Below are 14,057 nucleotides of genomic sequence, written 5' to 3'. Positions count from 1 at the left end.
ACGATTCATTTTCCGGGATCAATATATCCAAAGAATGTCTAAGTGCCACCCACATTGGGTTATACTTTGTCGTTTGTCGATAATTCGATAAATGAGTTGAAGTATTATACTTTGTCGTTTGTCGTTAATTCGATAAATGAGTTGAAGTATTTCACTTTGTCATTCATTGTGAGAATTTGATCTCGTGAGTTATCGTAACTGCTGTATTGATCACTAATCCTGTTTTGTGCGCATTATTATTGAAATTAGGTTAACAGGGATAAAATCGTATTCTGTCAGTACTAAATCTGCAATGTGAGTTATTCTTCTTTTATAAACTCTTTTCTCACCGTTTGTGAGCTGTTAACTGTTTACAATACTCCAAATTATTTTCAGAATTATAACTTACAGTGATTAAGTTTATGTAATCACCAAATTACAGCCGGTATGTGGGGTATTGTGCACATTACTTGATAATCTTCACCATTGGGGCAGCCATTGGGTGATATGACCATAATCACAGACACCATTGGACAGGTGGGCCAATGGGTCGAGTGGTAAAGTACTGTGGGTAGTTGGTTGATATCAGAAACATTGTAAAAGATCTTAACACTGTGAATTATAACAAATGTGTTATTTTCCAGTAACTAGAATAATTCACTCAGTATTTCCCCGCTGACAAAATCATTTTCAAACATGTTTCAGGTGATCTGCTGTAATTCAGGAAAAATGCAGGGGAAGCATTTCAAGCTTAAGATAGTGGCTCAATATAAAATAAAGAAATATGTTTTATCAGTAAAATCTTGTTATTGTAAATTATCGGGGTTTTATCCCGAATTGTGAAATAAAATAATCGGGAAAAGTTTTAACTTAGCCGATCCTGTAAATAAATTTTCCGCTGCTAAACTCATAATTAATCAAGTACCGCAGGATTTCTGTCCCGCGGCTCCTGGAACGGGTCAAACCGGGCCGGGGGCCGTGACACTTTGCGTAACAGATTATCCAGTCATGTCCATGGAAGCCAACTTCTCATTCGAGTTCTTTAAGTTAGTGGAACCATCGTTATCCTAGGTTATATTAAACCCATGACAACCTATCCCTTAAAATAAAAGTCCGAATAAACCCCATAGATTAGTGCAAGGGTCAGTTTTACCCCTTAGTCATCCATTGTATGCTGCGTATAACTGTATACTTGAGTTACACTAAAAATAAAGGGCTCCACGAAAGATCACTTTTTTCTAGGTTTTGATCGATTCAAAGGATCAAGTACACCATCAAATAATAAAAAAAGCATCGTAATGAGTAAATAAGTAGATATTGGATTATATGTTCATACATATAGATCTGAAGTAGTGAAGGGTAGAACAATTGGTCAATGAAGGCCGGAGACCTGAGTAGCTACACAAACACATGTTTCAAAATAGTGAAGGTACGTCTCAGTTCGATTTGATAGTAAAATGAGTATGAATTATATCGTTGGAACATATTCTTCATCGTACATAACCTCAAACATCAAAACAAACTTCAATATTACCAATGACATACAAAGCATGACCACAAGAAGCATTTAGTGCAAGACCATATAGATGTTAGATATATGTTGACGATCTTCATGCTGGTTTTAATAAAATCTTGTCTTATGCCCGTCCAACGATATCATAAAACTCAAATACAATAAATAAGCTTTACATATGTTTTGATATTGAAAATACATTCATGTACAGCCAGAAAAGCATAATGTACAACTATCTATTGCAATGTCTATACCTTCTTTAGACATTGCTGACCCTGCTCAAATACAATAACTTACTCCAAGCAGGTGACATACCACCTGGGTTCCATTCCATGCACTTTGAATAACATTTTTTTAATGGAGCACTGAAACATTAGAAAAGATTTCATGCAAACTTTATTTACTTCACTTGGTACCCAATTCACTCACACCTAACTAACCCTAAAAATAAAGAGCACCATATCCAATCAGTTTAACCAAATTAAAGAATCACTCATAATTAAGCAACAACCATATGACCCTTAATCCCAAAGTTAACCAGATCGTACCAAAATTAACCATAAAACAAATTAGAAAACAATTATTTTAACTCGGATGGAATTAGGAACGTTAAAAAGGATTCAAAAGCACCAGATTGGTTTCAGGGCATGTTTGGCTAATCTTATTATAGTTAAAAAGGACTTTTGGAAATTGACTTTTGGGAAAATGACTTTTTGAAAAGAGGTTTTTAAAAAAAGTGTTTGGATTAGCTTATTGATGTAAAATGACTAAAATGGGCATTCTTTTAGATATAAGGGGGTAAAGAAGGGGTATATTGGTAATTCGTAGTTTGAAAAGTTAAAAGCTGGCCAAAAAGTCACAATATTGTGACTTCTTGAAACCTCCTTTTTCTTCTTTGCAAAAAGCCATTTCTAAAAGGACTTTTGGCTTAGCCAAACACAAAAACAACGTATTGGCTTTTTGATAAGTCAATAAGTTGTTTTGAAAAGCTTAGCCAAACATGCCCTCAATTTAAACGAATTATAGACAATCACTCGTAATTAAGCAACCTACGAATCATAATTCCAAATTAATCACATGACACATCATAGCAAAAATCAAAATAATAATCAAGTGAGAGCTATGCGGAAGAACTTACGTTAGGGCATGAGTAAGAGCAGTATCAAACCTGTGCTTCACGAATCCGTTCAATGAAGTCAAAAAAATTGGGTGCTTGATATTTGTAGCCTACATGATGAATTAAACCTTGATTGTTTGTATAGAATGCACAATTAATCCTTGAGTTTGGGATCGGGTATGAACGTGTGAGGTGGAAGGAATTAATGATTAGGGTTTTTTTAAAGAAATCTTTGAAGAGGATCACAATAATAAAGTTAGCCTGATAGCGTAGCAAGGAAGATAATTGGAGATAGAGATGCTCGATAGAAGATGTATTGATTTCCTCTGTTTATGTTAGGGTTCAAAGTTTTGATCGAAAAAGTAGAAACACTAAAAAGTTAATTTATGCGGGTCGGATAATTTTCGGTCCACAAAGTTAGTGTGATCCGGTAACATGAGCAGGAAAAGAAAGATGTAGATGCCAAGTGTCCTATATTAGGTTTCTTTTATTATATAGATAGATTTGTTTTTATAAAAATCTATATGGTACTTAACTTATAAACTTTATTTATACTTGATAGTTATAAGCTTTTAAGTTTATAAACTACGTATTATTTCATTTTGTTTTTACTTATAGATAGATATTAATGATAATATTTTAATTAAATCTTCTAAAAATCTATATAGTGCTTAGTGGTGGTCTTGATTTTTAATGGGCCATTTGATCCAGGTATTCGCTTATTAATGATTTGGGCTTCTAAAGGCGACGTCTGATTAGTAGATGAAAAAACATTGGTTGGCTATACTACGGGTTAACGATTAGAGCGGCAAATATCAAGATCTTCAAGATTTTATGTTTATCTTTTATGTAACTTTTAATATTATTTACTTTCCTAGTTTATCTCTTTTTTTTTTCGTATAAATATTAGGCTTTATTATTGTTTAGTTAACTAAAATTATAATTATCTATAAGAGATGGTCTAATATGATGACAAGTGTCTCAAAAGTGGTTTCTTTTATTATATAGTATAGATTTAGTTAATTTTCATTAAACTACTTTTACCACATCAGGCATTCACCATAGATTTGCTACAATTTGTTAAGTACTGGATTTGTTTTAATGATTTCACGTGTTTATCTAATTCCATGTTGAACAATGTACTAGTTTGATCATATTATAACATTGCTTCTTCTATATGGTTTTCATCATTAAAGAACATAATGTTGTAATTACCATCGTTGTCTAGTGTATTAATAATTAACCATAGCCTCATCATCTAACATACATTATTGGGTAAAATAATTGTTGTGACTGAGGAGTCTAAGAATTATATAACTCGTGATTATGATAAAGTAAGCTATGTCTTGTAGTGATGAATTCAAAATAAATTTAGATTACTATTAAATTGTCAACCCGGATGCTTGATGTGACCATTCTTTAGTTATTTATGTTTCATTCACTAAATTAAGTTTAACTATTCAAATTACTTCATTCAAACATCTCCTATCAAAGAATCGATTTCTTACATTATGTTTGTGAATCAAATGATACCAAACATAACCATTAACTCCTCTTGGTTGGACATTTTTTCTACCACTGCCAATTTAAGGTATTTAGTCATTTAATCTCTCTATCTTTGATCGGTTCTTCAACGCCAATCAATTACGGATTTTATTCTTATTGTGTGTCAGATGAGGTTGAAGAAATGCATCGTCCAATGGGGAAGAAAGGGGCCAAGGCAAAAGCAAGAGTAAAATCATCTAAAGCAAGGACAAGGAAATTGCAAAGATTAGCAAAACGCTTTAAACCAAAGCTTTCGTCATAAGCGCGTTCAAAAACCAAATGAATCACTTCTATAACCAAGGCATGATCACACCACTCTTCATAGATAAATCACACATAGACCCCAAATGTTAACAAGGCATGAGGAAATATGTTAAGAAATTTGAGCTAAAATTAACATGGAGTAGTTTATGTAATGTTTACTTATTTTAAAGATGTTTTTTTTTTTTTTTTTTTTTTTGAACGGCAAATTTGGATCACTGACGGACCACTGGAGTATTATCGTGCCACCAGCAGAACCACCCGATCATATCCCTCTCCACTAGGCAATAATGCCTATACACCAATTCAGGAGGAAACCCAATAAATCTGGGAAAAACCCCCTTTGTGGGAATCGAACCCATGACCTAATGGTCATAAGCCTTATCCCACTACCAAGATACCACTAGGCTATAATGCCATGGGTTTATTTTAAAGATGTAATATTTACTTGTTATATTTTAATGTTATGTACTTCTTAATTTATAAATATAATATATTATAATATTTAATACGAATTTGAAAATAGTTTATTATAAAAATATCTGGTTATAATAAAAAATGTAGAAAATAAGTGATGATGTGGATTTGAATAAGAACATTGAAGAGAATTTTCTTTATAATGAGTGAAAGTTTGATTCAGCCACTGACTAGGCATCTTGAGCGCGTTCGAAATGCCTAGCACTGTAAATGCTCTTAGGTCATTATTTCGCGAAATCTTTCTTGTAATATATACTAATTGTTTGAAGAAAAAGTTATGTATCATTTGTTAATGATATTAATTGCATAACCCATATAGCATAATTAACATATAAGTGCATATGAGCCATGAGGTTCCACTTTAAAACCAACTAATAATAATAATAATAATAACAATAATAATAATAATAATAATAATAATAATAATTATTATTATTATTATTATTATTATTATTATTATTATTATTATTATTATTATTATTATTATTATTATTATTATTATTATTATGTACCATTGTATTTATTCTTGGAACACACTATGAAGACCACCAAATCATAAAAAGTTTTATTATAAGACCCATGGACCGGTTACTCAGTCCATTTTGTCTAATACATAAGTTCACATAAGTTTCTATTTTTAAAACCAATAAATCATAGAGGGGGGGTAATTTATACAAATTCGACTTATCATTAAGAGTTTTTTTACATATTCTTTAATCGATGATTGTTGCACTTTATTGCACTTATCATTAAGAGTTTTTTTACACTATGGTTTGATTTTGATTATCTATTAATGAAGAGTTAGATTATATATTTATAACGTTTTTTTATGTTGTTAAGTTGGATGAAATGTTCTTTAATTGGTTGACAAAAATGAAATTAGTAACCTCTTTTCACTTTTTCTAGACAACAATATTTTAGCCCATAAGTTTATTGGCCCAGATTATTTCTCTAAAAACCACATTTTTATTGGGCTTTACAATTATAGCCCAAAACCATTTACTATTTATAGCTTATTTGATCTACCACAAAAACATGAAGGTCCTAAAATGTCACTAGAAAAAACTACAAGGACCAAACTACACTCTTAGAGCCAAATCGGTAAATACACTGGTTTTCCAAAAGTTCGATCGCTAATTCTAGTTTCATAGGCGGCGACTCTTCTCCAAGCTTCCAATAGCTCGAATGTTTTGATTCAACAGAGGTTCAAGCTTCATTGAATCACGGTTTGTCGAATGATTTAAACCCCTGTTGAATTTGTTACTGTTTCATTTCGTTTTAACTGCATCTTTTGTTGTAAATTGGTGTGTCAATTTGATTGTTGAGTAAGTTTGTGTTTGTAGATATTTGTATGTTTTTGTTGTGTTAAGAAATCTGTAATTGGAGCTGGCCCTTTTGTGATTTTTGGTGTCTATTGAAAGATGCACTCCAGGTGTTCGATGAAATGTCTTGTGTTATGCTGAGTTGAATTTGGGGTTATTTGATGTTATGGTTGTGTTATTATATGCTAATTCTAAGACTTTTAAGTAAACGATGTGCAAATTTGATTGTTTATCTTTATCTTTTTTCGATATGTATATCATTTTAACGTTTATGTATAAGCATTCTATGTGGTGCTGTTTAAGATGCATCCCAAGTGTTCGATGTAATGTCTCAATCGATTTTTTATGTTTTGCAAGGTGCTGAATTAGATTAATGAATGATTGTGTGCACAATATGTGAAATTTGATTCCTTTGCAATGAACTACATTTTCAAAAAAGGTGTTATATTTGGTTGTAGCTCCAGTTTCAGACTGATTCTTGATAAAAACATGTTTGGAATTTTGTCTTTTTCAGGTGTAAGAAGATTGAGACCAGTGTCATGCTATTCAATATAAACATTCACTCTCAAAACCACTGTATTGCTTGAGTCTTCTTTCATACTAAAACAAACCAAAGCCATGAAGTCGTTAACACTCCTTAGATCCATTCGCATGCGCGCCACTCACCGTGAAATAACCGGGCCTCTACAATCTCGTTCTTTTCAACACGATTTCGTCCCCGCAGATCCCAAAGCCAAACCCAAAAAATACAAACTACCCCCATTTTACGACCCATATGGCCCGAGACCACCACCTTCTGATAAAATCATTCAACTAGCCGAAAAAATCGCAGCCCTACCCCCTGAAGAACGTATGCAAATAGGCCCCACTCTTAGAGAGAGATTAAGGCACCCTAAGATGCAGTCGGTTTCGGTTGACGGGGTTGACTTGGGTGCCCAAGGTGGGTCCGGGCCCGGGGCTGCTAAGACTGAAGAAAAGGTTGAGAAAACCGCGTTTGATATTAAGTTGGAGAAGTTTGACGCGGCTGCTAAAATAAAGGTGATTAAAGAGGTGCGCGCGTTTACTAATCTTGGATTAAAGGAAGCTAAAGATATGGTGGAGAAAGTTCCGGTTTTGATAAAGCAAGGGGTCAGTAAAGAAGAGGCGAACGAGATAATAGAGAAGATTAAGGCTGCTGGTGGTGTTGCTGTGATGGAGTGATGCTTTGAAACCGTGTTGTTTTTAAGTTGGTGTTTCTTAATTGGCAAGATTTAGAATGGATCAAAACATTGTTTGCCGATTTGATTATGGTGAAAGATTTTGATGTAGGATTACAATGAACAAGTTATGTTTTCTAATAATATTTGCAACTTTTATCCCATTATGTGGCCAAGTTCCTGTGTTTCTGGTTGGTTAACTACTTTATTAAGTAGGGGCGGCAATTCTTGACACGACCCGTTAACCCAACACGAAAAAAACAGATTTGGGTCGACTAACACGACCCGTTTAAAAAAACGGGTCGGTTCGGGTTGACCTGTATTAAAAACGGGTCGGTTTGGGTTGACCCGTATAAAAACGGGTTGACCCATTAACCCGTTTAACTATTTAGATAAAAAATCTTTTATATTTTTGTTTTTCCGGTTTCTATTTTACATGGTTAGTTATAATAATGTTAATTTTGAAACATTATATTATGTATCACACTCACACTCATAGGGGGGGGGGGGGGTTTGGAGCACGGACCTCCCGGCCGCTGGAGTGATCCCACTCATACTCATCATTAAACATGTTATCAATAACCCGCTTAAATCCGAACAACTCGTTTATAAATCGTCAACTTATATCACTCATTTAAAAATATGGGTTAAACGGGTCGGTTCGGGTTGACCCGAATTAATATTGCTGAGGTTAGGGTTAAAATCTTTGACCCGAATAATAATATAAGGTCGGGTTCGGGTTGCCACCTCTACTTCTAAGCCAACCCGTCAACCCATCAACCTGACACAATTGCCACCTCTACTTCTAAGCATTGTTCTTGTAACAAATGAGCTAGGGTGAGCATGGGTTGGTTTGGTATTAATAAAATTCAGATGATATGATGCTTTTTGTTCGGTTAAATCATTTTTTTTTTTGTTAAATTTGTGTGTTCAATTATATTGGTTTTCTAATACATTGGTTTGGTCCGGTTATTGCCACTATGATCGGTTAATAAAAAGCTATGAACTAACCATAAGTTTCTCAATTGGTTAAATCGGTTATGTTTTGGCTAATTGATTTTTCTTCTTGTCCCTACTGCTACTGAAATCCCCTTAAGGTATTATCTTAACTATATAAATTGACTCACCATTTCTAGTTGTAATTATGTAAGATGTTACTAAACTCTTCTATTCAAATGTCAAACTGCACAGAGTTTCCTTCTGTTTTTACACGATTAAAGTCACACGCTCCAAGAAACGCATGACGTACCTATTTATAGGGCATCTAAACTCCTAGTACGGTTGTAAAGAAGTGGGACCGAGCTTTTAGCAAGCTGATCTTGAGTAGCTGACGGGAGCCACTCATTTGCACCATAACATCTAGAAAAAAGAAAAAAAAAAAAACCTTTGAAACATAATCTCATCAAGACACTCATGCAGTCAAGCTCTCTCAATGCAACACAAAACAATCACAAAGAGAGATCCAAACACAAGATCATAAAAGGGGCCCCACAGTTTACCATATTTATTCTTTAGCCCTCCAACCAAAATACATAAAAAAAAGAAAGCAAAAACTATCACCAATCATAGACAAGAGGAAGAAGAAGAAGAGCCATCAACAGCACTCACTTTGTTCATCAACCCTTTAATCTCACTCTCCAATTTCCTTCTCATCTCTGGTGACAAACTATCCCCAGATTTCTCCAACATCGAATTCATCCTTTCCAGATTTTTCTTAATAACACCAAGATCTTGAGGCGGTTTCAACGCATTTACCGGGCTTTTAACCCGAATCGCAGGTTGAACGTTGTGTAAATGGTGAAGTTGATAACTTATAAGAGCCACCCCGAAAGGTTGGTCTTTGTGCAATCTATGAATCGCGTCTGCAGCAGTAGATGGTTTCACAAACACAACTTGACCCGTGAAGCTTTGACCGAATACGCGAGTCTCGCGTTCCTTCAACTCTCCGTATTTACAAAATACCGAATTTAAATCTTGTATACTTGGTAACGGAAAATTCGGGGAGAACGTTAGAAGAAGAGCTGTACCGGTTGTACCCGTAACTTCATTACCCTGATGAACTTTATTGTTACCGAGATGATTATGATTAGACGGAAGGCGAATTTCTTCAATCGTTTTACTTCTTTTGATGATTTGAACTTCGGTAGAATTCGTGTTCAAATCTGGTATCATGGCTGGACTAACGATAGAATTTGTGTTCAAATCCATTGGTTTGGGACCGGATGGACTCTTGATAGGGGTTTTAAACGGAACAGTAGATTCAGAACCCGCGAGATGCTGAATCTTGTAATTAACAAGAACCGGCCCAAATGGTTTATCATTTTGTAAGCCCCAAAATGCCCCTCCAGCACTAGAAGAATCAAGAAACACGACTTGACCACTTAGAGTTTCGTTCAGTACTTGCGTTTCGGATTCAATCAATGCACCGAACTTTGAGAAGACTGAATTTAAATCTTGAATAGATGGTAAAGGATAGTCTGATGAGAACTTTAACAGAAAAGCGGTACCTTTAAGTTCTAAATTATCCTGCTGCACTTTGTTATAACTGAGATCAATACACGGTACCCCAACTTCGTTATTTTTATTAGCTCTTTTTTGTTTTTTCTGCCCGGTTATGCTTCCGTTCAAATTCGGGATTACGGTTGAACCAGGGTTAGCCTGCAAGTCCATGGTTGAACCAGGGTGAGCCTGCAAGCCCATAAGCGAACCAGGGTGAGCCGGCAAGTGCATGATTGAACCAGGGTTAGCCTGCAAGCCCATGTTTGAACCGGGGTTAGCCTGCAAGCCCATGGTTGTACCGGGGTGAGCCTGCAAGCCCATGGTTGAAACGGGGTTAGCCTGCAAGCCCATGGTTGAACCGGGGTTAGCCTGCAAGCCCATGGTTGTACCGGGGTGAGCCTGCAAGCCCATGGTTGAAACGGGGTGAGCCTGCAAGCCCATGGTTGAAACGGGGTTAGCCTGCGAGCCCATTGTTGAACCGGGGAGAGTTTGCAAGCCCATGGTTGAACTGGGGTTAGCCTGCAAACCCATGGTTGTACCGGGGTGAGCCTGCAAGCCCATGGTTGTACCGGGGTGGGCCTGAAAGCCCATTGTTGTACCAGGGTGGGCCTGCAAGCCCATGGTTGAACCGGGATGAGCCTGCAAGCCCATGGTTGAACCGGGATGAGCCTGCAAGCCCATGGTTGAACCGGGATGAGCCTGCAAGCCCATGGTTGAACCGGGATGAGCCTGCAAGCCCATGGTTGTACCAGGGTGGGACTGCAAGCCCATGGTAGAACCGGGGTGGGCCTGCAAGCCCATGGTAGAACCGGGGTGGGCCTGCAAGCCCATGTTTGAACTGGGATGAGCCTGCAAGCCCATGGTTGAACCGGGGTGGGCCTGCAAGCCCATGGTAGAACCGGGGTGGGCCTGCAAGCCCATGGTTGGGTCCAGGTGAGCCTGCAAGTCTACTTTTTTCCTCTTTCTCCCTCTTTTCTTGGGAACACTGGTCAAACCGTTTGGAACAGGAACGACTTGTGGTTGACCATAGTTTCCTGTATAATACGGTGGGATTGGCCCAAATCTATTTGTGAAAAAAACAGGAGCTTGATATAATCCTTCCATGTTGTTCATATTCGGGAGGGTGCTGATGTCAGCATTCCAGTTGTACATAGGTGTAACATTTTCCGCAACTTTATTTGGTCGTTTAGGCGCAAGTTTACGAAGTGGCGGTTGAGTTGGTTGCGTCGGCGGTGGATATCCAAAACCGAAGATCGGAACTTGATTCGCTGGCCATTCTGTTCTCTGGTTTGCCATCGATTCAGTATTAAACGACCCGACATTCTGGAAATTCATAAACTGTGAAGCATGGTTCGAGTTGTTTCCTATTGTTGGTGAAATGACGGATTTGTCCTTCTTCTTTTTCACCTTCTTGGGTAAAGTTTCTTGCGAGATTTGGTGATTTGAGTTTGACACGTCAACCGGGATTTCACTCGAGGAATCTTTGAATGCGCTTTTCCTAAATCCGTATATAAATCGTTTAACCGAATCAAAATTCTTACTTTCACATGGAAAAAGACAATCTTGAGCTGAAAATTGAAGCTGCGAAAGCACCTCAGTTGAACATACATTTGCTCGTACCTCTTTATTCTTTCGAGTCCACTTCTTTCGTGGCTTCTTCACAGGTTGACTTTGACCTTGACCACTAGTTTTATTCAAGTCAACTCCTTCATAATCATCCACATTTGAATCATCAATTCCACATTCACCTGGATACGACAAAAACCTGCTCTTCCGTTTTTCCCTTGTTTCGTTCGTTTTTTCGGTATCATCACCGAAATACCCGTTTTCCTCTTCGGTCTTTATCTTCAACGGAGTCCCGTTTGCTGGCATGAGTTGATGCATGGGAATTTGAAGATGCCCTAATGACCGATAAAAAGCGGATAAGCAACTCTGCTTGACAACATTATCAATCTCGTGAGTCATCGAAACATCTTTTCCAAGATCTTTAATATAATCAAGAAACCTCGCGGGTTCAAACCGGGTCACTGAAAAATCACCAACATTACCCGTTTTCTCCGTTTTCATCTTAGAGAAACAACGACAAGTGAACTCTGCTTTTACACGGTGACCAAACTCGGTTACAGCTTTCTCCAACGCAACAAGAAACTTTTTCGCTTTACTTTGATTAGGTAACCGATCGAAATACCCGATAAACGGCCTCACTTCGTAAGGGGAGCACCAAATGAAATTATCGTTACCAAAACATTTGACCAAAATATCATCTTCTCTTGTCGGCCCGTTTGCAGCTTCTTTCGGTGCATTAGCGGCATCACAAACGATCCCAGGCCACCACGATTGTTTTTTGATTATGGCCCACACGAAATCGCCCACATTGACCTCGGATTCCTGTTGACCAACATCAACCTTAACCTGATTTCCGTACATCAAACGACTTTTATCATCGCGAAAACTTTCCCCATTCGGTTTCTTACTCATTCCACCTGTCAATTCAACAAAAAGCGAAATACCTTTTATAGAAACGTCTCCACGACCACTTGAACCGACCCGATCACTACCCTTGACACTACACGAGTCAACGCAACGACTTTCTTTAACCGGCGCAAACGCAGATTCTTCACATTTCACTTTCCCTAAATCTAAACACTGTGAAACTTCTGGAAACTTTCCCCCAAATTGATCCACATCATCATTTTGTTTAGATGACACTAACCCCTCAATTAGGGTTTCCGATATTTTTCGGGTTTCCATACAAACACCATTCAACATAACCAAACACTTACTAACCCTATTTCAGTTTCACAAGTGTCATCATCTTCAACCTGAATAAAATCCCATAAAAAACACATATAAATACATTATTTTTTGCAATTTTAAAACCCTAATTGTGTAAAAAAGACTAAAAAGATTCAATCTTTAATGTAATCAGGAGCGAAAAACATGAGATAACAAAAGAAAACAAGTGTATGTTACAATGTTACATGTGGGTATGAAAGATTAGGAAAAGAATACCTGGAGATTAATCGCATTTGAGGAAGATGAATTGGGAAATTTTAGGGGTTTGATCGGAAGAATGAAGAGAAAGATTCGATTAAGTTGTTGTTGTTGTTGAAGGGTTTTGAGTTGCATCCGACTTGGAAACTGGATCTATACCTGCATTGTACTTGCATACGGTGTATTTTGTAACAATATTCTTTTTTATTTTTTTATTTTTTTTATTTTTAGAATAAAATAAAATAAAAAATATTTATTCATGTTTTTAGCAAATTTTGAATTGAAATTATTTAATGATATTTTTTTGGGAATGAGTAAATTACAAAAATCGTCTTTTATGTATGTCACTTGTTGCAAACTGTGTCATTTGTCTTCAATAATTACAGAAAACGTACTCGATGTTTGCAAACCTTTGCAAGTTATGTCATTTAGGTTTTAGCCCTAACTCAGTTAATTTTTTATGGTTAAATCTAACCAAATGAACCCCACATGAGGGTATTTTTGTGGTTAAATCTGACCAAATAAACCCTATATGAGAGTAAAATGACCAAAATACCCTCATGTGGGGTCCACTTGGTCAGATTTAACCACAAAAAATTAACTGAGTTAGGACTAAAGGACATAACTTGCAAAGGTTTGCAAACATCGAGTATGTTTTCTGTAATTATTGAAGACAAAGGACACAGTTTGCAATAAGCGACATACATAAAGGACGATTTTTGTAATTTACTCTTTGGGATTTATTAAAGATTTATAAAAAAAACGTCTTATTAGCGATATATAGCTCACACGGTTATCGAATTGATTGTCTTATAGGTTAACTGGTAAGACAGATTTTAAGAACTGGAAATATTTTAAATATATAAATACATATATAACTAATTTAAAATAAAACATGAAAATATTTTAAATTTACTATTTTAGTATTAGGTATCTACTTTTGCGAAAATCATACCTAATTAAGTGTAACATAAGTTGAAAAGGTCAAAAGTACAAGTAGTTTGTTTCTTTTATTTATGTCTTTTTATATTTAACTTGTGTGACGTTGATTACACCGTTTTTGGCAAGACATTAGTAAGTTTGTTACCCCACATCAAGTAAAATTCTTTTACTTTGTACTTGCACCCAATGTTTTAAAAACCGGTAAATACCGG

At 36.2% G+C, this 14,057-nt stretch overlaps 2 protein-coding genes across 2 annotated transcripts; one reads left to right on the top strand and one right to left on the bottom strand.

Moving 5' to 3' along the window:
* The first annotated feature begins 5,932 nt into the window (after nucleotides 1-5,932).
* Nucleotides 5,933-7,574, top strand: LOC110941820 (50S ribosomal protein L7/L12). The gene is made up of 2 exons (XM_022183495.2): nucleotides 5,933-6,118; nucleotides 6,729-7,574. Exon 2 carries the CDS (start codon nucleotides 6,833-6,835, stop codon nucleotides 7,412-7,414), a length of 582 nt encoding a protein of 193 aa, XP_022039187.1. The 5' UTR covers nucleotides 5,933-6,118; nucleotides 6,729-6,832; the 3' UTR covers nucleotides 7,415-7,574.
* A 1,201-nt stretch (nucleotides 7,575-8,775) lies between these two features.
* Nucleotides 8,776-13,061, bottom strand: LOC110941822. The gene is made up of 2 exons (XM_022183496.2): nucleotides 12,922-13,061; nucleotides 8,776-12,731 (listed from the first exon to the last, which is right to left on the bottom strand). The coding sequence occupies exon 2, from the start codon at nucleotides 12,676-12,678 to the stop codon at nucleotides 8,974-8,976; it is 3,705 nt and encodes a 1,234-aa protein (XP_022039188.1). The 5' UTR covers nucleotides 12,679-12,731; nucleotides 12,922-13,061; the 3' UTR covers nucleotides 8,776-8,973.
* Nucleotides 13,062-14,057: the final 996 nt, after the last annotated feature.

The sequence above is a fragment of the Helianthus annuus genome, chromosome 5 (assembly GCF_002127325.2).
Source record: "Helianthus annuus cultivar XRQ/B chromosome 5, HanXRQr2.0-SUNRISE, whole genome shotgun sequence".
Taxonomy (NCBI): Eukaryota; Viridiplantae; Streptophyta; class Magnoliopsida; order Asterales; family Asteraceae; genus Helianthus; species Helianthus annuus.
Note: the sequence above shows the minus strand (reverse complement) of the source record. Positions and strands in the feature narration are given on the sequence as shown.

Bases quoted from the DNA above. Each gene is read 5' to 3' on its own strand.
- LOC110941822 (XM_022183496.2), bottom strand. From the start codon at position 12,678: ATGTTGAATGGTGTTTGTATGGAAACCCGAAAAATATCGGAAACCCTA.
- LOC110941820 (XM_022183495.2), top strand. From the start codon at position 6,833: ATGAAGTCGTTAACACTCCTTAGATCCATTCGCATGCGCGCCACTCAC.